The sequence below is a fragment of the Heterodontus francisci genome, chromosome 18 (assembly GCF_036365525.1).
Source record: "Heterodontus francisci isolate sHetFra1 chromosome 18, sHetFra1.hap1, whole genome shotgun sequence".
Taxonomy (NCBI): domain Eukaryota; kingdom Metazoa; phylum Chordata; class Chondrichthyes; order Heterodontiformes; family Heterodontidae; genus Heterodontus; species Heterodontus francisci.
The window spans coordinates 46333278-46359064 of record NC_090388.1 but is presented as its reverse complement, the minus strand read 5'-3'; the positions used below and the strand labels follow the sequence as shown (position 1 = coordinate 46359064).

The following is a 25787-nucleotide window of genomic DNA, read 5'->3' as shown; positions in this document are numbered from 1 at the left end:
TTGGCTAGGAAGGGCTCATTAATCTCTATAGGTCAGGCTTTACTGCTGCTCTCTGAAGGCCTGGAAGGAGACATGATTCGAAATGGTTATGTCGAATTTTCTCCATTCCCCTGCGCCCTCCACCACTGCTGCTCCAGCTGACATCAGCTATTTCAGCAGAAACCAGGAATTGATCCTGAACCCCACTGATCTGTAAAATCCCATGATATACCACATCGTACATTTACACACTGAGCTAAGAGCTTCAGGTTATGAATTTCTAACAGTTAGAAACTCTTAAAGATTCCATGTCAATCAGAGGGCTTTTTATTTTGCCTTCAGCAATGAAAATGAACTGCTCTTTCCCAACAGTCATACAGAAATAAACTCTGTACATGAATGTAACATTTTGTGTTATCTGATCAATGTGTAATGCAATTATTGGCCATAATTAACATAACTAAAGGCGACTTCACTTTTACTATAGCTGTATACAATGTTTCAGGTCCCTAAAATAGGGAAGATCATCTTTTGCCCACATTCAGCTATTGACTTAGAATACAGCATCAGTAACCCTATTGAACCAGATAAAAGTAACGCTAATTGCTACAATGATGCCAGTCATTCGGTTTTAAATATGACCTGCTGGATCTGCTAATTACAGGGGAGCTGCAACCAATTCAAAAATGGCAACTTTCAACAATAGCTTGTTCCCTGCACACACAATCAAGCTTGATATTCAACTGAAATGCTAAAGCAGAGGTGCCATTTTTCAGTTAAGGTATTAAAACCAAAGGCGCATCTCCTGTTCAGGTGAATATAAAAGATCCCATGATACAATTCAAAGAGCGGAGATATATCCTGGTGCCATGGCCAACATCCCAAGCCTCCACCAACCAACACCAAAAACTACAGATTAATCAGTCCTGCATTTCAATTGCTGTTAGCAGGATACTGCCTACATGCAATTGGCTGATATGTTTGTCAACATAACACCAACGACTATTTCAAAAGTAATTAATTGAGACATTCTGAATACAAGGTTGTATGTAAATCTTTTGCAGATCTATCACCTTTAATTTGAGGTGTAAAAATAAGAGAGAGTAATAGTAGTAGGGGATTTCAACTTCCTCAATATTAACTGGGATAGCCAGTGCAAAAGGCTTAAAGGGGGCAGAATTCTTAAAATGCATACAGGAGAGCTTTTTGAGCCAGTAAGTAGAAAGTCCTACAAGAGAAGGGGCAGTACTAGACCTAATCCTAGGGAATGAAGCCGAACAAGTGGTAGAAGTGTCAGTGGGAGAGCATTTCGGGGTTAGTGACCATAACTAAGATTTAAGGTGGTTATGGAAAAGGACAAAGATGGGCCAGAAATAAATGTACTGAATTGGGGGAAGGCCAATTTTATGATAAAACAGGATCTGGCCAAAGTGGACTGGGAGCAGCTACTTGTAGGAAAGTCTACATCAGACCAGTGGGAGTCAAAGAGGAAATAGTGACAGTTCAGAGCCAACATGTACCCGTTAAGGTGACAGGTAGGACCAACAAGTCCAGGGAACTCTGGATGTCAAGGGATATAGAGGATTGGATCATGAAAAAAAAAAGGAGGCTTATGGCAGATTCAGAGCGCTGGAAGCAGCAGAGGCACTAGAGAAGTATAGGAAGTGTAGGGGGGTACTTAAAAAGGTAATTAGGAGAGCGAAGAGGGGACATGAAAAAACACTGGCTGACCAGACAAAGGAAAATCCTAAGGCGTTTTATAAGTATATTAAGGGCAAGAGGATAACCAGGGCAAGAGGATAACCATGGAAAGAGTAGGGCCCAAAGTGGCCCAATGTGTGTGTGGAGCCGGAGGACATAGGTGAGGTTTTAAATGATTACTTTTCATCTGTGTTCACTATGGAGAAAGACGATGTAGGTGTAAAGATCAGGGAGTGGGATTGTGATATAGTTGAACAAATTAGCATTGAAAAGGAAGTAGTAGCTGTTTTAGCAGGCTTAAAAGTGGATAAATCCCCAGGCCCAGACAAGATGTATCCCAGGCTGTTATGTGAGGCAAGGGAGGAGACACAAATTTTCAAATCCTCTCTGGCCACAGGAGAGGTACCAGAGGATTGGAGGACAGCGAATGTGGTATCATTATTCAAGAAGGGTAGCAGGGATAAACCAGGTAATTAAACCAGGTGAGTCTAACATCAGTGGTAGGGAAACTATTGGAAAAAATTCTGAGGGACAGGATTAATCAGGGATAGTCAGCATGGGCTTTTTCAGGGGGAGATCGTGTCTTAATACCTTGATTGAATTTTTCAAGACGGTGACTAAATGTGTAGATGAGGGTAAAGCAGTTGATGTCGTCTACATGGACTTCAGTAAGACTTTTGATAAGGTCCCGCATGGGAGATTGGTTAAGAAGGTAGAGCCCATGGGATCCAGGGCAATTTGGCAAACTGGATCCAAAATTGGCTGAGTGGCAGGAGGCAGAGGGTGATGGGCAAGGGTTGTTTTTGCAAGGGGAAGCCTGTGACCAGTGGTGTACACAGGGATCGGTGCTGGGACTCTTGCTGTTTGTAGTGTACATTAATGATTTAGATGTGAATATAGGAGGTATGATCAGTAAGTTCGCAGATGCCACGAAAATTGGTAGTGTCGTAAATAGTGATGAGGAAAGCCTTCGATTACAGGACTATATAGATGGGCTGGTAAGATGGGCGGAGCAGTGGCAAATAGAATTTAATCCTGAGAAGTGTGAGGTGATGCATTTTGGGAGGTCTAACAAAGCAAGAGAATATACAATGGATGGTAGGACCCTAGGAAGTACAGAGGGTCAGAGGGACCTTGATGTACTTGTCCATAGATCACTGAAGGCAGCAGCACAGGTAGATAAAGTGGTTAGGAAGGCATATGGGATACTTGCCTTTATTAGCCGAGGCACAGAATATAAGAGCAGGGAGGTTTTGATGGAGCTGTATAAAATGCTAGTTAGGCCCGAGCTGGAGTATTGTGTACAGTTCTGGGCACCACACTATAGGAAGGATGTGATTGCCCTGGAAAGGGTGCAAAGGAGATTCACCAGGATGTTGCCTGGGCTGGAGCATTTAAACTATGAAGAGAGACTGAAAAGGCTAAGGTGTTTTCCTTCGAGCAGAGAAGGCTGAGGGGGTCATGATTCAGGTATACAAAATTATGAGGGGCATTGATAAGTTAGATAGGAAGAAAGTTTTTCCCTTAGCGAAGGGGTCAATATCCAGGGGGCATAGATTTAAGGTAAGGGGCAGGAGGTTGAGGGGGGATTTGAGGAAAAAAATTTTCACCCAGAGGGTGGTTGGAATCAGGAACACACTGCCTGAAGGGGTAGTAGAGGCAGGAACCCTCAACATTTAAGAAATATTCAGGTGAACACTTGAAACGCCATAGCATACAAGGCTACAGGCCAAGTGCTGGAAAATGGGATTAGAATAGTTAGGTGCTTGATTCTGGCACAGACACAATAGGCCTGTTTCTGTGCTGTATAACTATGACTCTAATTTCGTCAAATAGCACTTCACAGGCATGGGAGAATGAACATGCATTTATATAGCACCTTTTGTGCCCTCAGGACATCTCAAAGCATTTCATAGACAATGAATTACTTTTGAAATGCAGTAGCCGTTATTCTGTAGGCTAAAACTGGCTGTCAATTTGCACAGAGAAAAAGAGTTAATTTGTTCTGGTGCTATTCGTTGAGGGGTAACCATTGACCAGAACACTGGGAGAATTCCCCTGCTCTTTCTCAAGCAGCACCTTGGTATCTTTTACATCTGCCTGAATAGCAGATAATGTCTTGGTTTAATATCGCATCTGGAAGACAGCACCAACAATACAGCACTCTCCCGCTCCATGCACTACACTAAGGTGTCAGCCTAGATTAGGGGTTCAAATCCTGGACTAGGGCTTGAACCCACAAACTACTGAGGTGAGAGTGCTACCACTCAGACCACCTGACAACTTAAAATCAACACCAACCATTAGTAGAATTAGGAAAGGTGACCAGAGACTGAAGATGGGGAGGCAGGATACAAAGTGCACGGTTTTATAGAGTAAATTCCAGGAGATGATTGATGACTCTGCCACGGAAAGGAACAAAAGGAGGCCACAGTCAGATGAATGAAAGGGTGCATGCTGTCACACAGGGGTGCAAAGGTAAAGGTGGGAAGGCCAAAGGATTTGTAATTGAGACTGATAATTTTGAATTCAATGTATTGGGAATATGAAGCCATTTCAAATGACACAGAAAATCCAATGTACATTTCTTTGTTATAAAAGCAAAATATTGCAAATGCTGGAAATCTGAAATAAAAACCAAGTACTGGAAATACTTAGGTCAGGCAGCATCTGTGGAGAGAGAAGCAGAGTTAACATTTCAGGTCTGATGAGAGGTCAGACGTCAAACCTTAACCTTTTTTGTTCACTGACTTTTATACAGGAACATATTGTGCAATATTGTGTTGAGTCAACCTCTGTGGATGGCACTGCCTCTTTTTACAACATAATCTAGATAGGTTAACACCACCAGTACAGACTGCTGTGTTCCTCGATTACTCTATTTGACTTTCCACACGTTGCAGCACTGCAATTGACCTCAGTAGCTCCAGATTAGAGAACAGGTGAACGGGCAGATGAAATCAGCTCCGGTTTCATTTCCTATTCATTATTCAGTGATTAACACCAACTACCAAGTGTACATTTGGAAATTGGTGGTGGTGGAGGGGGGGGATGAGAGACGAGATGACAGGATCAGCCTCAGATGAGATGCTCTCCGTTGTGCAGTAGCTTACTGATGTTGTTTAGGCTCATATGTCAATTTAGTGCAGTTGAGCGAGATGACTTTTACAATAAATTTATTTCATGTACTTATTGAATTCCAGAATCCTCACCATCAGCACTGTATTGGAATTGGGAGCAATGTAGTTTTGTTTTGCTGAGGTTAAGTGGTTTGGTCTTTCTGGGCCTAAGTTACACTTAGTTCTTAATATACCATTTGTGTGTTGATACTGCCTTAAGATAAGCAAGTCCGAGAACATGTCTTCAGAGACTGAAAACACCACCTCACGAGATGGTTTTGTTCCTTGACTCTAGAGGTAATGTAACATCATTTCGTCTTGTCAGGATAGTCGAAATTCTCAGCTCACTAATGGAGACCAGGGATATCAGATTAATGTTGCTCAGCTACATTTCTTCACAGCCAGATTTTATAAAGTCAAGGAAGAAGCTTTAGAGCAATTGCAAAGTTGTCACTGATTTCTGAATCTGCCCAGGTGGACAAACAGATCAAATTCAGACCACAGACAACTGCAATCATGTTCTGAAACTGCCTCACTTGCAGGTAGATGCATTGCTCCGTGATATGAGCTGCACAGATCAGATAAGTACCAGTTATCATCATTGGTCTATAATGAGTTAGCTGAATTCATCCAGGGCAACTGCAGCAGCACAGTTGACCACAGGAGGAGAAAATTAGCCATTGTTTCCATGCTGCAAAAACACACAAGAACTGGATAAAACCAGATTTGACCTGGACTTCGACGTTTTGCACAGTTGAATAGCCTGCAAACAAATCAACGTCAAGGCTCACACATAAAAAAATGATCATTTGGGTGAGGTGCCGAAAGACTACCCGCATCAATGGAAGCATATTCAACACAAATCAGCTCCTTCTGGAGAGGTAGGGGGAATTGGGAAAAAAAAAATACACAATTCAGCAAGTCAAATGATTCAATTTATAACTGAAGATTGGGTACCTGTTATCAAATTCTGTGACATTTTGAATTTGATTCCTATATTGCTCAAGCAAAACCCATTCTGAGCAGTTCACCAATCTTTTCTGCTTGTTTCTGGGGAAATAGTGAAACCTGATGCCTTCCATAGGTGTGAAGCAAATGTAACAATTAGGCAGGTAAGTGGCATTCTTCACCAGCCAATCCACGCTCAATAAGGCATAATCATGGAGATGCAAAGCAGCACCTGAAGAAAAATAAACCCAATAACATTTTAATGAACAGTTCAAAGTCTAAACCAACAATTAGATAGAAATAAACTACAGGTTTTGATATTATACATGGTTGCTCAGCAATGGTGCTTGCTTCACAATTCGCAGACTCTCAGGGCTGCCCAGCACTCAAATCTCTCAGGTCTAGTTGGGTTGAGGTTGGATTCAACAGGACCCTGAGGAAATGGGGAGGAAGAAACTGGCACAGCCTGCCTTACTATGATCACTTTTTCTGTTGGGCAACCCTAAAGGAGTATGAGATATACATGGGCAAAATCCTTAAACTGAACCAAAAGGAGAGATGTTGTGCTCCACAAATAGTTTTTTTTAAAAAAAAACAGGGAGAATCCAGGAAGAGATAACTAGCAATGTCAGATCTTCCTCACCACTACTGGACACCCTCAATCAAGTATCCTTGTAGGAAAATAAGTAAACATACCTAAGGCAAGCTTCCAACTTCAGGAAAAAGTGTTGACTGAAAACTCGGTCAAGTGCTTATGATGCAAATTGTAGCCAAATTTGTTGGGTATTCAGGAGCTGCTTTATGCTACCAAAAAACTTCTTGTTCATTCAAAATATAATAGTAAACAAAGCAATGAGATAAGTGTATTTAAAATATTTTTTCAATTGCAAGTAATTATTCAGAAATTAAGATGTCCTTGAAATATCAAGGCATTGGGAGCTTGCAAGCTGGTTGCAACTGCGTTCAATTGTATTTTGCAACAATGAAGTTCGATGGCTTGAGAAATAGGTCATTCGCCAAGCATTAACTCAAGAAACTATATCAAATACTATAACTTTATCCATTGGGTTTATGCACAGTAAGGTGACAGCTGTACGGGATGTTGCTCGGTTTCAGTAACTTAATTTTTTTTTTTAACAGAACACCGGAATCATTAGATACTGAATATAGACAGACTTTAGTTCCTATTGTCTTGGATGGTTCTATGTTTATATACCCATCTGTGTAGTACCAAGCCATACAAAGCAGGAGGTTGCCCTGGTTTGAACCGTGGCCTGTGCTGGGACAGCTGATCTTGGTTGGTGGACCACAACAATAACCTACAACGTCACTTGACTAGAGAAAGAAAAATTCAGACAGGACTATCATTCCAATCCTTATCCAGTGAACGTTGCTTTAAATTGCACATTTTTGGCTATTAACGGAGGATAGGACTGGTCTTAAATATTATCCCACTTGTGTCAAATTGCCTACCGACAACCACTGTATATGATCATACATCATAGATAGTCACTTGAGCAAGTTACTAGAACAGAGAGAGCTAAAGTCAGAAAAACTTCAGGAATCATGGCCTGGCTATACAGGAGCACTTTTGGAAGAGCACGAAAAAAAATTAGTGTCCAAAAATAAAAGGAAGGACTGTATTCACCAAAATAGTTTCATACACCATCTGAAATATTTTATAAAGCTTTTGATATTTTATAGAACATAACAGCACTATTGTTTCTTTCTTAATGCACCACTTAGTTTAATTACACCCTCCTAGTCACTCCCCCCCACAGCATTTAAATATTCCTCTATTTCAAGCAGGTATCTAATTTTTGTTTAAAAGAACTTACGGACTGTGCTTCAATAACTGAGAAGAATTCCCCGGTGAGCCGTCAAGATTCTTTTTCAAACCTCATTGGAAACAATCTACCATTATGTATCTCATCATAAATCTTCATAATCTTGAAGAATGTACACTAATTTTTTTCAATGCTTTCACATTCTTCCTATAATGAGGTGCCTAAAATGGTACTCAAAGCACCAATTGTAGCCCAAGATCTTGTACCACATTACCATCTTATTTTTGTATCCTATTCCTATAGATAGAAAACTAAGGATTTTGTTTGTTTGTTTTTTTTACTCGAGATTTTTTAGTTTTGATTTGTGCTGAGATTCATTCTTGTAATCTAGGCTCAGTATCAAATTCACACAAGCAGAGTACTGGAGTATAGATCAAGAAATAATGGGGGCTTGTAGGAAAGGTACTGCAATAATCGTGGGTGATTTTAATCTTCATATAGATTGGACTAATCAAATTGGCAAAGGTAGCCGGAGGATGTTCTAGAACCAACCCAGGGGCAGGCTCTTTCAGACGTGGTAAGGTGTATTGAGACAATTAATAAATGACCTCATAGTAAAGGATCCTCTAGGCAAGAGGTGATAAGCTAGAATTTCACATTCAGGAAGTTTGATGGTGAGAAATATGGGTCTGAAACTAGGGTCTTAAACTGAAATAAAGGCAATTACAAGGGTATTTTGACAGAGTTGGCTAAAGTGGACTGAGAAAATAGGTTAAAAGTTAAGACAGTAGAAAAGCAGTAGCAGACATTCAAGGAGATATTTCACCACTTGCAACAAAGATATATTCTATAAAGACGCAAATGAAAAGGATGCACCATCCATGGCTAACTAAGGAAGTTAAAGATGGCATCAAATTGAAAGAAAAGACATAATGCTGCAAAAATTAGCAGTATGCCAGAGATTGGGACAATTTTTAGAAACCAACAGAGGATGACTAAAAAAAAAATAAATTAGAGTATAAGAATAATCTAGCAAGAAATATAAAAAGATAGTAAAAGCTTCTACAAATATATAAAAGGGAAGAGAGTAGCTCAAATAAACCTTGGTCCCTTAGATGAGGCTGGGGAATTAATAATGGGAAATAAGGATATGTCAGAGACTTTGAACAAGTATTTTCTATCTGCGTTCACAGTAGAAGACACAAAAAGCATCCCAAGAATAGGAGATAATCAAGAGGCATAGGGAGGGAGGAACTTACAACAATCACTATTACCAGAGAAACAAGTACTAGGGAACCTAATGGGACTAAAGGCTGACAAGTCACCTGGAACTGATGGCCTGCATCCTGGGGTCTTAAAAAGAAAAGTGGCAGCAGAGATACTGGATGCATTGGCTGTAATCTTCCAAAATTCCCTAGATTCTGGAAAGGTCCCAAATGATTGGAAAACTGCAAATGTAACCCCTCTATTCAAGAAAGAAGGGAGACAGAAAGCAGGAAATTAAGGCCAGTTAGCCCAACATCTGTCATTGAGAAAATGCTAGAATACATTAAGGAAGTAGTAGCAGGACATTCAGAAAATCATAATGCAATCAGGCAGAGCCAACATGGTTTTACGAAAGGGAAATTGTGTTCGACAAATTTATTGGAGTTCTTTGAGGATGTAACAAGCAGGGCGGATAAAGGAGAACCAATAGATGTAGTGTTTTTGGATTGCCAAAAGGCAGTCAATAAGGTGCCATGTAAAAGGTTACTACGCAAGATCTCATGGTGGTCGGGGGCAATATATTAGCATGGATTGAGGATTGGGTAACAGGAAAGTGTCAGGATAAAATGGGGCATTTTCAGGTTGGCAAACTGTAACTAGTGGAGTGCCACAGGGATCAGTGCTGGGCCTACAACTACTTACAATCTATATTAATGACTTGGATGAAGGGACCAAGTGTATTGTAGCCAAAGTCGCAGATGATACTGTCACAAAAGGTTTTATTTTTGTACTAAAATCTTGGACTTCTACGTGTTTAAAAAATAAAATAAAATAAATAAACTTTGCTCAGTAAAAGACACCTGCAAAAATAACTGGAATTCATGCAATGTTTTGAAAGGAAGTTCAGAACAAGGGTTGAACATTATGGGTGTTTTGAAAGGAAGTTAAACTTGTAAAAGGACAGGAAGGTCAGCAGTTTCAAGGAAATCACAGGGGTGAGACCTTTCTTCAGAGCAGCTTTGGAACCAGGGGGAGACACTGGGCTGGATTTTACGTCGGACGGACGGGAACTGGCCACCGAAGTAAGTCAGTGGCGAACCTGCTTCCACCTAGCCTGGGGATCTGTCTCATATTTTACAGGTCCCCGGGCTTTAATTGTTCCCAGGCGGGACTTCCAACTGCTTGAGGGAGGAAATCCCACCTCATTGAGCTACCGGCCAATCAGTCCGACAGCTCTTAGTCCCACCAGCACCACCAGTAGCAGTGGCCACTGCAGGGACTGTAGCCCAGCCGACGACATGCAGCTAGGAATGCAGGTAAGTTTGGGTTGCCTCGCTGGTGAAAATCAGCAAGGGCGGTAGTTGGTTGGGGGGGGGGGGGGGTGGGGGAAAAAAAAAAAAGTCTTGGGTCTAGGGGGTGGTTGGGGAAGCGGGGGCGGCCCTCAATCTGGCACCCTGTGCCTGATTGTCAGGGCCCCCCTCCCCCGGGGCGCTGAGAGGCCGCCACCTTTCACATGGCAGCCTTTCCTGGCTCTAGGATGCCTGCTTGCCATGGGTAAAATCCCCATGGAGGCGGGTGAAGGCCCTTAAGTGGCCATTAATTGGCAACTTAAGGACCTTGATTGGCCTGGGGCAGGCAGCCCATTTTTCGCCTCTCCCCCCGTCCAACGTAAAGTGGGGCGGAGGCGAGAGCAGGCCGGGAAGGCCTCCCACTCCATTTTACGCCACACCACCGCCACCATCCTTCTCGCTGGGGTGGTGTAAAATTCTGGCCACTGTGTCTGGATATGTGACCATGTCCAGGAAGGTTCTTTTTTCACTTTGGACCCTTTACAAAGCCTGTGAATTGGACAAAGGGCAGGCATTTGAAAATCTTTGCTTGACCTGCCTGGAGCAAGAGAAGAGACCCAGAAAAGTGTTGTGTCTCTCTGTAAAGGAGACTTGCATCTCTTGAAAGGAATCCTGCATTTGAAAGGTGTCAGATTCCTGTTGCTTCTGGTCTCTGAAGAATTTCTGCATCCAGTGACATTCCTGCTGCCTCCTGTGTTCTAAGAAAATCCTGAAATCTGAAGAATTTTTCTACTGCTAGACTGCTGATTCAAAACCCAAGCAGACCTGTTGTTACACCCCGATGGAAGATCTATATGACGCCTGTGCAGTTAAATTGCCATGAACATCTACCCATCACAGACTGTTCAACAGCCTCGCCTGGAGAGACTTCAAGTGGCATCTGACTATTTGACTCAGACACCTCACTGTACTGAAAATATCCTACCAGAAGGTGAACCTCAACTATTTTTTATTACTCTTTCTATTCCTGAAGCAGTTGTATTACGAACATATTAATTAGGAGTAGGAGTAGGCCACTTGGCCCTTTGAGCCTGCTCCACCATTCAATAAGTACATGGCTGAATTGATTACTCCACATTTCCATCTACCCTCAATAACCTTCCACCCCCTTGCTTATCGAGCATCTATCTACCACTGCCTTAAAAATATTCAAAGACTCTGGATTTCTCTTCCTCAAAAGGAAGCAAAGACTCCCGACCCTCAGAGAAAAGATTTCTCCTCATCTCTGTCTTAATTGGGCAACCACTTATTTTTAAACAGTGACCCCTACTTCTAGATTCTCCAACAAGAGGAAACATCCTTTCCACATCCACCCTGTCAAGACCCCTCAGGATCTTATATGTTTCAAGCAAGTCACCTCTTACTCTTCTAAATTCCAGCGGATACAAGCCTAGCCTGTCCAATCTTTCCTTGTAAGACAGCCCATTCCAGATATTAGCCTAGTAAACCTTCTCTGTACTGCCTCCAACGCATTTACATCCTTCCTTAAATAACTAAGGAGACCAGTACTGTACACAGTACTCCAGATGTGGTCTCACCAATGCCTTGTATAGTTGAAGCATAACCTCGCTACTTTTGTATTCAATTCCCCTCGCAATAAACGATAACATTCTATTAGCTTTCCTAATTATGTGCAGTACCTGCATACTAACCTTTTGCAATTCATTCACTAGGACCCCCAGATCCCTCTGCATCTCAGAGCTCTGCAATCTCTCACCATTTAGAAAATATGCTTCTTTTTTATTCTTCCTGCCAAAGTGGGACAATTTCACACTTTCCCACATTATACTCCAATTGCCAGGTCTTTGCCCACTCACGTAACCTATTTCCCTATGTAGCCCCCTTATGTCCTCTTCACAAGTTACTTTCCTACCTATCTTTGTCTCATCAGCAAATTTAGCAACCATACCTTTGTTCCCTTCATCCAAGTAATTTATATAAATTGTAAAAAGTGGTCGCCCCAGCACAGATCCCTGTGGCACGTCACTCGTTACATCTTGCCAACCAGTAAATGACCCATTAATGCCTACTGTTTCCTGTTAGCTAGCCAATCTTCTATCCATGCCAATATGTTACCCCCTCCACCATGAGCTTTTTATTTTCTGCAATAACCTTTGATGTGGCACCTTATCAAATGCCTTCTGGACATCTAAGTACATTACATCCACCAGTTCCCCTTTATCCTTCTTCTTCTTTGGCCTCCTTGTCTTGAGAGACAATGGGTAAGCGCCTGGAGGTGGTCAGTAGTTTGTGGAGCAGCGCCTGGAGTGGCTATAAAGGCCAATTTGAGAGTGACAGGCTCTTCCACAGGTGCTGCAGAAAAATTTGTTTGTCGGGGCTGTTACACAGTTGGCTCTCCCCTTGCGCTTCTGTCTTTTTTCCTGCCAACTGCTAAGTCTCTTCGACTCGCCACACTTTAGCCCCACCTTTATAGCTGCCCGCCAGCTCTGGCGATCACTGGCAACGGACTCCCACGACTTGTGATCAATGTCACAGGATTTCATGTCGCGTTTGCAGACGTCTTTAAAGCGGAGACATGGGCGGCCAGTGGGTCTGATACTAGTGGCGAGCTCACTGTACAATGTGTCCTTGGGGATCCTGCCATCTTCCATGCGGCTCACATGGCCAAGCCATCTCAAGCACCGCTGACTCAGTAGGGTGTATAAGCTGGGGATGTTGGCTGCCTCGAGGACTTCTGTGTTGGAGATACGGTCCTGCCACCTGATGCCAAGTATTCTCCGGAGGTAGCGAAGATGGAATGAATTAAGACGTTGCTCTTGGCTGACATACGTTGTCCAGGCCTCGCTGCCGTAGAGCAAAGTACTGAGGACACAGGCTTGATACAGGACACAAAAGTCAGTGTGTCAGTGTGCCATTTTCCCACACTCTCTTGGCCCCTTTATCCACAGCACATACAAGTCCCTCAAAAAGAACTCCAATAAATTGGTTAAACATGATTTTCCTTCCACAAAACCATGTTGACTCTGCCTGATTACCGTGAATTTTTCTAAATGCCCTGCTATACTGTCTTCAATAGCTTTTAACATTGCAAAACACCCTTTTGAAACCGGTTAACCGTTTCTCTTTGAATGTATGTGTGCGCGCGCATGAAGGATAAGGGATTAAGGAGTTTTCTCATATATACAAATTTATCTCATTAGTTGTTAAGACCTATTATTTCTTTTATAATAAATTGTTAATGTTGTTGTTTAAAGAAACCTGTTTTGGAGTGCTTTCTTCGGGGTGGGGGGGGGGGGAATACAGTGTTTAATTTGGCTAGTCTTCGGAAGGTGGGAGACTTTATTTGATATGCTATGACCTGTGGAGTAGTGGGACTGAATTAACAGTGCATTACTCCCACCTTGGTCGTAACAATACAAAGATAGGTAGGAAAGCAAGTTGTGAGGAGGACACAAAAGGTCTGCAAAGAGATATAAATAGGTTAAGTGAGTGGGCAAATATTTGGCAGGTGGAGCATAATGTGGGAAAATGAGGTTGTCCACTTTGGCAGGAAGAATAGAAAAGCAGATTATTTAAATGGAGAGAGACTGCAGAATACTGCAGTACAAAGGGATCTGGGTGTCCTTGCATACGAATCACAAAAAGGTAGCATGCAGTTACAAGTAATTAGGAAGGCAAATGGAATGCTTGCAGTTATTGCAAGGGGGATGGAGTATAAAAGTCAGAATGTCTTGCTACAACTGTACAGGCATTGGTGAGACTGCACCTAGAGTACTGCGTACAGTTTGGTCTCCTTACTAGAGGGATATACTTGCATTGGAAGCAGTTCAGAGAAGGTTCACTAGGCTGATGCCTGGGATGAAGGGGTTGTCTTATGCATTTACAGGCAATGGTGGTCCCGTGGGCCATCAATCTGGTCACGGGGAAATGATTCCTGTTCCTCTGGCCTGGGTATTCTGCTGCAAGGAGGCAAATTCATCTCCGAAGTTAAGGAGGCGGTGAGCGGTCGCCTCCTCGTAGCAGACATAATGTACAACAACGCTCCGTTTCGGTTAATCAATGTGTACACCAGAGTCCAATAGAGTGAACAGCTGACCGTCCTCCAGCAGCTCCCACTGCTGCTGGCAACATCCAGGCCAGTCATTCGGGGCAGTGACTTCAACTGCATCATCGATGCAGCTGGATGATCCATCAATGACATCAGCAAAGTGGACGCTACATCCAGATACCTGATGGAAACAGTAAAAGATGCCAAGCGGCATGACGTCTTCAGCCCCGCAGACGGAGTGCAGTGTAGATATACCTGGTCAAGACCGGACGGGTCTACCATTCCAGGATTGACTTCCTTTTTGTGTCCCATGGTCAGATCCACCGGTGTTCTTCTTTGACCACTGCCTACTACTGGCCGACTATCACTTACAGGACGACCCGCGGGTTAGCAGGCTGACATGGAAGCTGAATGTAAAACTACTAACCCCAGAGATCAAGGAGCTCAAAAGGGAATACAAAAGGTTGGAGAATCGTGAAACCCCCGAGTCTCAAGCGCACTGGTGGGAAGCGATCAAGAGGTTCTTCATCCTCGAAGGTGTTCAGTGGGCTACAGAGCCAGAGGGAAATATCCCGACTCCAGAAAATAATGCAGAATCTTCTCCAGCTGCAGTCGATGGGCAAAGTCAAGGAGGATCGCCAAAAGGTGATGAGCCAGCAGGCCTTGCTCTTTGCCGTGGAGGCTTCAAAGATCATCTTCCAGTCCAGTCCGCTCCGTTGAGGGAGGATGAGACGTGCTCGTGTTTCTTCTTCCAAAAAGGTATACAGAGAGAGCTGTGTGATCAGCAGCCTGAAGGAAGAGGACTGCTCAGTCTGACATACTAAGAATTAGTAAATCCTTTTATGCTGGGCTGCATGACATGAAGCCCACGGACAGCACGGCCTCCCAGGCCTTCTTGTCATCGATCATGGAGATTTTAGATGACAGAATGCGGGAGTCTGGACAAACCACTAACTCTGGACGAGCTGACAAAGGCCGTCAGATCCTTCGAGAAGAGTAAAACTCCTAGAGGCGACGGCATACCAGTTGAGTTGTATTCAACTCTGTGGGACTGGATGGGCCCAGACCTGCTGGAAGTGCATGAGAGTATGCTTCTGGACGGCAGCATGTCAGAATCCATGAGGAAAGGCATCATCACCCTCATCTATAAGCGGAAACAGGAGAAACTGGCAGCCCATCTCACTGCTCAATGTAAAGATTCTGTCCAAGGTCAGCGCCAGTCAGGTCAAGTCTGCTCTGGAGCTGGTGATCCACCCCAATCAGACCTGTACCGTACCCGGCAGGAAGATCTCAGATAGCCTCGTGCCTATATATAGGACAGGGGGTGGAAACCTGCATCAGTTTGGACTAGGAGAAGGCTTTTGACAGGATATCATACACCTACATGTTGGACGTGCTCTCCAAAACGGGGTTTGGGGAGGAAATCTGTAATTGGATCCAACTGCTCTACACAAACATCAGTAGCGCAGTCTCAATCAATGGGTGGGAATCAGAAGGTTTCCTGATAAAATCTGGAGTCAGACAGGGCTGTCCTCTCTGCCCGGTCTTGTTTGTTTGCCATTTTCCACTTTATCTGGAGACCGAAAATAGACCATGTCCGCAGGGACATATCAAACCTCTGGATAAAGGGGAAAAGACGTACCCAATGTCACCCTCATCCTGATGGCCACTTTTGTGTGTGGCTGCATCAAGCTGTGCATCCAACCCCAGTCCACAAACACCAAGTGTCACTATGTGCTGCGGTTCTCTGTGTCCCCGGCGTTGCAAAGGATGAGTCCAGCCATATTGCCGTGTAACGCTCTATGCAGTTGGACTGTGCCGTACCACCTATCATTCGTGGAAAAGTTTGTGCAGAAAAACACCTTTGACCACCAATCCATCAGGCAGTTGTCTGCACGGAATGTCAAAGCCCTGCGGGAAAAGGAGATGGTGGATCTCGTTGGATGGTTCCCCGATCAGACTGCCAAAGTCATGTGGCAGAATGCCTCATCGCCAGAACTTTCAAACAAGCACCAAGATGTAGCTTGGTTGGTGGTGAGAAGAGCCCTCCCTGTCAGATCCTTCCTGCACACCCGGAATCTCACCGCCTCCACACACTGCCCTCAAGGTGGCTGTGGTGGGGGAGAGACAGTTGCCCATCTCCTTCTGGAATGTGCCTTTGCAAAGCGGGTGTGGAAAGAGATGCAGTGGTATTTGTCGAGGTTCATCCCGAGCAGCTCAGTAACACAGGAGTCTGTGCTCTATGGGCTGTTTCCAGGGACGCACAGCGAGATAAATATCAACTGTTGCTGGAGGACAATCAACTCGGTGAAGGACGCACTTCGGTGTGCCCGAAATCTGGTGGTCTTCCAGAAAGAAAAATTGTCAACGACAGTGTTGCAGACTGGCACATTCCAAGGTTCAGGACTACGTGCTGAGGGATACACTGAAGCTTGGGGTAGCCACCGCAAAGGCTCAATGGGGAAAGACCACAGTGTAAGGTCCTCCCGCCATAGTGAACCGTGGGGCTGGAACCTGTGTAAAACTCCTCGGGCTGAATGCACCAAAATTATCTTTACTTGTGTAATGCCAATGTACATTGCATTTAAAATGGAATGGCAAGAATTGTGAGGCACTTCATGTTTTTCTGTATTGAAGAAATCGGACTTCTATTGTACTTCCCGAAATGTGAAATGTGAACTGTTTTATAATGCAATTTTGAAAGTTTTTATGAATAAAGTATATTTTTGGAAATAAAAGTTCAGAGAAGGTTCAACTAGGCTGATGCCTGGGACGAAGGGATTGTCTTATGAGGAAAGATTTAGCAGGCTGGGCCTATGCTCATTGCAGTTGATCTTACTGAAACATAAGATTTGAGGGGGCTTGACAGGGTAGATGCTGAAAGGAGGTTTCCCCTCGTGGGGGAAATCTAGAACTAGGGGGCACAGTTTCAAAATAAGGGGTCTCCCTTTTAAGACGGAGATGAGGAGGAATTTCTTCTCTCAGAGAGGGTTGTTAATCTTTGGAATTCTCTTCCCCACAGAGCAGTGGAGGTTAGGTAATTGAATACATTCAAGGCGGAGTTAGACAGATTTATCTACAATGAAGTCTAGGGTTATGGAGGCAGGCAGGGAAGTGGAGTTAAGGCCACATTCAGATTAGTCATTTTATTGTTATTTTTTCTTTCTCTTTTTTTTTTTACATTCTTTACAATCTTTTTTTTTTGCATTTTTTTCATTTCATCTTAGTCTGTTCAGTTTGCTTACCCACTGTTTTTTTTCAGGTTTGCACTTGCTGCTGTTCAATATTCAGTGTATTAACAGCTAATCTGTACTAATGCTTTGTCTTTCAACACATCATTAACATATTGTTTGCCTTTGCTCCGTGACCTTTTGGTCAGCTATGTGGCCTGGTCCAATCTAGACCTATTTTTTTATTTATTTTATTTTTTAGAGATACAGCACTGAAACAGGCCCTTCGGCCCACCGAGTCTGTGCCGACCAACAACCACCCATTTATACTAACCCTACAGTAATCCCATATTCCCTACCTACACTAGGGGCAATTTATAACAGCCAATTTACCCATCACCTGCAAGTCTTTGGATGTGGGAGGAAACCGGAGCACCCGGAGAAAACCCACGCAGACACAGGGAGAACTTGCAAACTCCGCACAGGCAGTACCCAGAATCGAACCCGGGTCCCTGGAGCTGTGAGGCTGCGGTGCTAACCACTGCGCCACTGTGCTGCCCCTTTGTTATCTCTTGCCCCACCCCCACCTCACTTGCTTATAACCTGTGACCTTTCTAATATTTGTCAGTTGCGATGAAGGGTCACTGACCCGAAACGTCAACTCTGCTTCTCTTTCCACAGATGCTGCCGGACCTGCTGAGTGGTTCCAGCATTTCTTGTTTTTATTTCAGATTAGTCATGATCTTATTGAATAGTGGAGCAGGCTCGAGGGTCCAAATGACCTACTCGTATTTATGATTCTATGATCTTACAGAGATACACTCTATACTGCTGGGCGGTTATAAAAATATGTACAAATATATGAAGTATTTAATATACAAGAATCTGTGTGTATACACCACCCCCCACCCAACTTTGCATGATCACATTATCTACTGATTTCCACCCCCATCCCATCTAACCTGGGGCATTCCACATCCATACAGCTCATTTGCAGATTAGCTATTTCAACACGGAGGCTTTTTCTCCCCCTAGATTTTTAACTTCCGGTGGTAGTCATCAGAAGCAGCAGGCAGTAAAGATGGGAATAAGCGGCAGTTAGGGCAGAAGTGAATGAACACTGGAGTAGTGTGCTCAATCTGAGATTTGGGTTACAAAAGCACCATCAATTTTTACTGGAAATGTCAAATTATTAAAAGACTTACCCCTAAGAGTTGCAAGAAACTCACACTTTTGGCACTTTTAACAGCAAACAGTGGTTTAGTTTTGGCATGAATATCACCTTTATTTATCAGCATAAATTTTATATATCACAGGCATACCTACACTAACACTGGATATAACAGTATCATACCTGCATTGGCATCACAGTGGTCACAGGCAAACATACACAAAAGACCACTGCATTCTACAGTACAGTGGCCACGCATCTGATTGAGAAAATGCTTTCATTAAATTTACTGGTTTATAGAGGATAACATACTCTTAAAAGGATGTTCCATTCAGTAAACATTGAGGGATTGTAATCTCAGTCCTCACTCCAAGGAACCATTTTATCATCTGTTGGGGGAGTTGACTGATATTCCTCTAAATCTACTTGCAGAGGAACATAATTCAGGGTGCAATAGTACCCACTTGTAACCTTAATTGGATAATTTGTGTCCTTTGCAACTGCACTTCTTCAATCTCTCTGAATGCAGACTGAGCAAACAACTTGAGAGGAGGCATGATATAAAAATCAATAAGTTGCTTTATTTTAAACACACGGAACAAAAAAGTTACGAGCAGTTACTTAAATCAAACAGTACAACTTCTTTTGGGCCTCCTTATCTCGAGAGACAATGGATACGCGCCTGGAGGTGGTCAGTGGTTTGTGAAGCAGCGCCTGGAGTGGCTATAAAGGCCAATTCTGGAGTGACAGGCTCTTCCACAGGTGCTGCAGAGAAATTTGTTTGTTGGGGCTGTTGCACAGTTGGCTCTCCCCTTGCGCCTCTGTCTTTTTTCCTGCCAACTACTAAGTCTCTTCGACTCGCCACAATTTAGCCCTGTCTTTATGGCTGCCCGCCAGCTCTGGCGAATGCTGGCAACTGACTCCCACGACTTGTGATCAATGTCACACGATTTCATGTCGCGTTTGCAGACGTCTTTATAACGGAGACATGGACGGCCAGTGGGTCTGATACCAGTGGCGAGCTCGCTGTACAATGTGTCTTTGGGGATCCTGCCATCTTCCATGCGGCTCACATGGCCAAGCCATCTCAAGCGCCGCTGACTCAGTAGTGTGTATAAGCTGGGGATGTTGGCCGCTTCAAGGACTTCTGTGTTGGAGATATAGTCCTGCCACCTGATGCCAAGTATTCTCCGAAGGCAGCGAAGATGGAATGAATTGAGACGTCGCTCTTGGCTGGCATACGTTGTCCAGGCCTCGCTGCCGTAGAGCAAGGTACTGAGGACACAGGCCTGATACACTCGGACTTTTGTGTTCCGTGTCAGTGCGCCATTTTCCCACACTCTCTTGGCCAGTCTGAACATAGCAGTGGAAGCCTTACCCATGCGCTTGTTGATTTCTGCATCTAGAGACAGGTTACTGGTGATAGTTGAGCCTAGGTAGGTGAACTCTTGAACCACTTCCAGAGCGTGGTCGCCAATATTGATGGATGGAGCATTTCTGACATCCTGCCCCATGATGTTCGTTTTCTTGAGGCTGATGGTTAGGCCAAATTCATTGCAGGCAGACGCAAACCTGTCGATGAGACTCTGCAGGCATTCTTCAGTGTGAGATGTTAAAGCAGCATCGTCAGCAAAGAGGAGTTCTCTGATGAGGACTTTCCGTACTTTGGACTTCGCTCTTAGACGGGCAAGGTTGAACAACCTGCCCCCTGATCTTGTGTGGAGGAAAATTCCTTCTTCAGAGGATTTGAACGCATGTGAAAGCAGCAGGGAGAAGAAAATCCCAAAAAGTGTGGGTGCGAGAACACAGCCCTGTTTCACACCACTCAGGATAGGAAAGGGCTCTGATGAGGAGCCACCATGTTGAATTGTGCCTTTCATATTGTCATGGAATGAGGTGATGATACTTAGTAGCTTTGGTGGACATCCGATCTTTTCTAGTAGTCTGAAGAGACCACGTCTGCTGACGAGGTCAAAGGCTTTGGTGAGATCAATGAAAGCAATGTAGAGGGGCATCTGTTGTTCACGGCATTTCTCCTGTATCTGACGAAGGGAGAACAGCATGTCAATAGTCGATCTCTCTGCACGAAAGCCACACTGTGCCTCAGGGTAGACGCGCTCGGCCAGCTTCTGGAGCCTGTTCAGAGCGACTCGAGCAAAGACTTTCCCCACTATGCTGAGCAGGGAGATTCCACGGTAGTTGTTGCAGTCACCGCGGTCACCTTTGTTTTTATAGAGGGTGATGATGTTGGCATCGCGCATGTCCTGGGGTACTGCTCCCTCGTCCCAGCACAGGCATAGCAGTTCATGTAGTGCTGAGAGTATAGCAGGCTTGGCACTCTTGATTATTTCAGGGGTAATGCTGTCCTTCCCAGGGGCTTTTCCGCTGGCTAGGGAATCAATGGCATCACTGAGTTCCGATTTGGTTGGCTGTATGTCCAGCTCATCCATGACTGGTAGAGGCTGGGCTGCATTGAGGGCAGTCTCAGTGACAGCATTCTCCCTGGAGTACAGTTCTAGGTAGTGCTCAACCCAGCGGTCCATCTGTTTGCGTTGGTCAGTGATTATGTCCCCCGATTTAGATTTGAGGGGGGTGATCTTCTTGATGGTTGGCCCAAGAGCTCTCTTCATGCCATCATACATTCCTCTGATGTTTCCGGTGTCTGAGGCCAGCTGAATATGGCTGCATAGGTGTTGCCAGTAGTCGTTTGCGCAACGCCTAGCTGTTCTTTGTGCAGTACTTCTGGCTGCTTTAAGTGCTGCGGATGTTAAATCGCTGGGGGCTTTCTTGTAGTTCAAAAGTGCAATGCGCTTAGCGGCTATGACAGGTTCCAGCTCTTCATTATGAGATTGAAACCAGTCTGCATTTCTCTTCGCACTTTTGCCGTAGGTGGTCAAAGCTGACTCATAGATGGCGTCTCTGATGTGGGCCCACTTGGTCTCAGCATCCCCTGTGGGAGTGTTTTGAAGGGCTGTTACAAGTGAATTTAGAAATTTTTGTAACAGCTGTGGGTGAGAAATTCTGCTCGTGTTGATGCGCGGGTGGCCCTTCTGCTTGGAATGATGCAACTTCTTTGGTCTGAGTCTAACCTTGCTGCACACCAGGGAGTGGTCGGTGTCGCAGTCCGCACTGTGGAAGCTGCGTGTGATTTGAACACTGTTTAAGGCGGCTCGCCTTGTGACAATGAGGTCTAGCTGGTGCCAACGACGTGATCTTGGGTGCCTCCATGAAACCTGGTGACAGGGTTTAGTGTGAAAGAACGAGTTGGTGATGCAGAGGTTATGATAGGTACACAACTCAAGCAGTCTCTGCCCGTTCTCATTCATCCTTCCAACGCCATAGCGCCCAAGGCAGGAGGGCCATGAGTCATGGTCGGCCCCAACCCTGGCATTAAAGTCCCCCAGCAGGAATAGGTGTTCGGTGTTGGGGATGCTGCTAATGATGTTATGGAGTTGTTCATAGAACTGGTCTTTAGCTTCAGGTGCGGAACAGAGTGTTGGAGCATAGATGCTGAGTAGGTGTACTGGACCAGAGGTGGTGAGCAGTCGGATGGACAGTATGCGTTCCGAGCCATTTGAGGGAGGCTCTATCATGCTGAGCAAGGAGTTTCTGATGGCGAAGCCCACTCCATGCTGTCTTGGTTCTTCAGGATCCCTGCCCTGCCAGAAGAAGGTGTAGTCTTGCTCTGCTAGAGAGCCACTCGCGGGGAGGCGAGTCTCCTGAAGTGCTGCAATGTCCACATTGAGTCTACTGAGCTCGTTGTTAATGATGGCGGTCTTCCGAGAATCGTTGATTTGTGTAAGGTCTTCCGACAGGCCAGGACACATAGTTCTGACGTTCCAGCTTGCAAAGCGAAGGGCTGGTACCTTCTTTCCTTTTTTCATGTTGTTTGGTGCGGTGTATCAGTCCACCTTTCGGGCAATGACCCTGAGCTCCAAGCACCCATTGAAGCAGGCAGACTGTGGCGGGACAGAACCTTATTGACCGGGGGCTGCCCGGTTTGAGGCGGGCGGTAGCTGTCCAGTGAGGTGCAATGACCTCTCCCACCGATGTCTTCTCGGAATATTACAAGACAAAGAACAGGTCACACTTTCCCAAATATAGTGGGACATTAATTCAACTGAAATAAGATAATTTCCAACTATGTTTTCCTCTTAGAATTTAAATTAAATTAAATAAAAATCTGGAATGGAAAACTAGTCTCAGTAATGGTGACATGAAACTACCATCGATCGTCATAAAAACCCATCTGGTTCACTAATACTCTGCAGGTCTGGTAGCATCAATGGAGAGAGAAAGAGAGTTAATGTTTCAGGTCTGTAACCAATCATCAAAACTGGGAAAAGTCAGAAATGCAATAGGCTGAGACAGTCAAAGGGAAGAACAACAAAAGATCTGTGGTAGGGTGGAGGGCAGGAGAGATTAAATGACAAAAGGTTTCATGGTGCAAGACCAAAGGGAGTGCTAATAGAACCATAAGGGCACAGAAGGAGGCCATTCAGCCAATCGTGTCTTTGCCAGCTGTAAAAACTAGCCACCCAATCTAATCCCACCTTCTAGCACCTGGTCCATAGTCTTGCAGGTTACAGCACTTCAGGTGCATGTCCAAGTACCTTTTAAAACAATTGAGGGTATCTGCCTCCACCACCGTTCCTGGCAGCGAATTCCAGACACCCATCACCCTCTGGGTGAAAAAGGTTTTCCTCATGTCCCTTCTAATACTTCTACCAATCACCTTAAATGTGTCCCCTGGTAACTGAGCTCCCCGCCAGGGGAAAACAGGCCCCTCCATTTCGTGCACCTCAATTAAGTCTCCCCTCAGCCTCCTCAGTTCCAGGGAAAACAACTCTAGCCTATCCAATCTTTCTTGATCGCTATAACTTTCAAGCCCTGGCAACATTCTTGTAAATCTCTTCTGTACTCTCTCCAGAGCAATTGTGTCCTTTTTGTAGTGTAGTGACCAGAACTCTTTGCAATACTCCAGCTGTGGCCTAACCAACATTTTATACAGTTCCAGCATCACATCCCTGCTTTTGTATTCTATACCTCGGCCAATAAAGGAAAACAATCCTTCTTCATCACTCTGTCTACCTGTGGACATGCACTCCAAGGTCTCTCACTTCTTCAAACCTACTCAATATCCTCCCATTTATTGTGTACTCCCTCGCTTTATTTTCCCTCCCCAAGTGCATTACCTCACACTTATCTGGATTGAATTCCATTTGCCACTTTTCCACCCACTCAACCAAACCATTGATATAATTCTGGAGTCTACGACCATCCTCTTCACTATTAACTACACGGCCAATTTTTGTGTCATCAGCAAATTTCCCAATCATGCCTCTCACATTTAAGTCCAAAATCATTAATATATACCACAAACAGCAAGGGACCCAACAATGAGCCCTGTGGAACGCCACTGGAAACAGCTTTGCATTCGCAGAAACATCCATCGACTACTACCCTTTGTTTCCTGTCCCTGAGCCAATTCTGGATCCAACCTGACACATTCCCTGTATCTCATGGGCTTTCATTTTACTGACCAGTCTGCCATGCAGGACCTTGTCAAATGCCTCACTGAAATCCATGTAGACCACATCCACTGCACTACCCTCATCAATCCTCCCCGTCACTTCCTCAAAAGAATTCAATTAAGTTAGTAAGACATGACCTTCCCTTAACAAATCCATGCTGACTATCCCTGATTAATCCATGCCTTTCTAAGTGACGGTTTATCCTGTCTCTCAGGAGGGAGGAAACCATCAGTTGAGGAAAATAGTAACAGTCAGAAATTGTGCTTTAGGCACCACAGGTAAAGGGAAAAGTAAAAGATGTAAAGTCATTAACCAGGAGAGAGAAATAAAAAGAAAACATGTGAGTAGAACATTCGAACAGGACAGTTTAGGGTGTATGACCCAAATAGATGTTCTTTATACAAACATACAAAGAATAAGGAACAATCTATATAAATTGCGGGCGCAAATTCAACTTGGAGGGTCTGTCATGATAACCATTACCAAGACATAGGTAAATTGGCCATTAGCAATTGCCCCTAGTATAGGTAGGTGGTAGGGAAATATGGAACAGGTGGGGATGTGGTAGGAATATAGAATTAGTGTAGGATTAGTATAAATGGGTGGCTGATGGTCCGCACAGACTTGGTGGGCCGAAGGGCCTGTTTCAGTGCTGTATCTCTAAATAAATAAATAAATAATAAATACATCGGAATTGCGAGTATGGAAGATTGCACTGTCGGAACTGATGCAGAGAAACTGGGAGAATGGAATAGAGTCCTTTCAGGAAGCGGAGTGTGAGGAAGTGTAGTCAAGGTAGCCATGGGAGTCAGTGGGTCTGTAGTGAATATTGGTTGATAGCATATCCCCAGAAATAGGCTGAGAAGTCATGGAAAGGAAGGGAAGATTCGGAGATAGACCATGTGAAGGCAAGAGGACTGTGAAATTGGAAGCAAAGTTGTTGAAACTTTTCATTTCGGGGCAAGAGCAGGAAACTGCACTGATACAGTCATCAACGTGTCAGAAAAAGAGGTGAGGGAAGGGACCTGAGTAGGACGAGAACAAAGAATGCTCCACATATCCCACAAAAAGGCAGGCATAATTAGGACATATGCGGGTACTCATAGCAACACCTTTCACCTGGGGGAAGTGAGGGGAGTTGAAAGAGATGTTGTTTAATGTAAAAACAAGTTCAGCCAGGCAGAGGAGGATGGTGGTGGATGGGGACTGGTTGGGCCTCTATTCAAGGACGAAATGGAGAGCCCTCAGACCATCCTGGGGGGGGGGGGGGGGGGTGGAGGGAGTGGATCTCCATGGTAAAGAGGAGATGGTTAGGGCCAGGAAACTGGAAACTGTTAAAGTGATGAAGAGCACTGGAAGAGTCCCAGATGTAGGTGGGAAGAGACTGGACAAGAGAAGAAAATATTTAGTCAAGATAGGAATAGCAAGAATGTTTTATGAATACACGATGCTTTAAACGACATTTTAAATAGTTCTTTCGCCCAGTCCTTTCAAGTGGAAAAAAAAAAAATCAAAGATCGCAAAGCACGACATGATTATTCTTACTCTTATTTTATCTATACAGGGTATATCATATTTTTATATAGTTCCATCAGTTGGGCTTTGTATTTAGCAATCTTGTCTCCAAGTCAAAACATCGTGACTTCAAACCCCACTCCAGGATTTGAGCACAATATAGGCTGACACATCAATACCGTACTGAGGGAATGCTGTACAGTTGAAATTACTGTCATGCAGATGAGATGTGAAACTGAGGCCTTGTCTGACTGTTTAGATGGATGTAAAAGATCCCATAACATTTAGCATACTGACCA

General features: G+C 44.3%; 1 protein-coding gene across 1 annotated transcript in view; it reads right to left on the bottom strand.

Annotated features, from left to right (window-relative positions):
- Positions 1-25787, bottom strand: part of ada2a (adenosine deaminase 2a) — a 78788-nt gene that overhangs the window by 38664 nt on the left and 14337 nt on the right. Inside the window, exon 2 of the mRNA XM_068050655.1 lies at positions 5757-5979. Within this exon, the coding sequence (XP_067906756.1) occupies positions 5757-5979 (223 nt within the window). The remainder of the gene's footprint in view (positions 1-5756; positions 5980-25787) is intronic.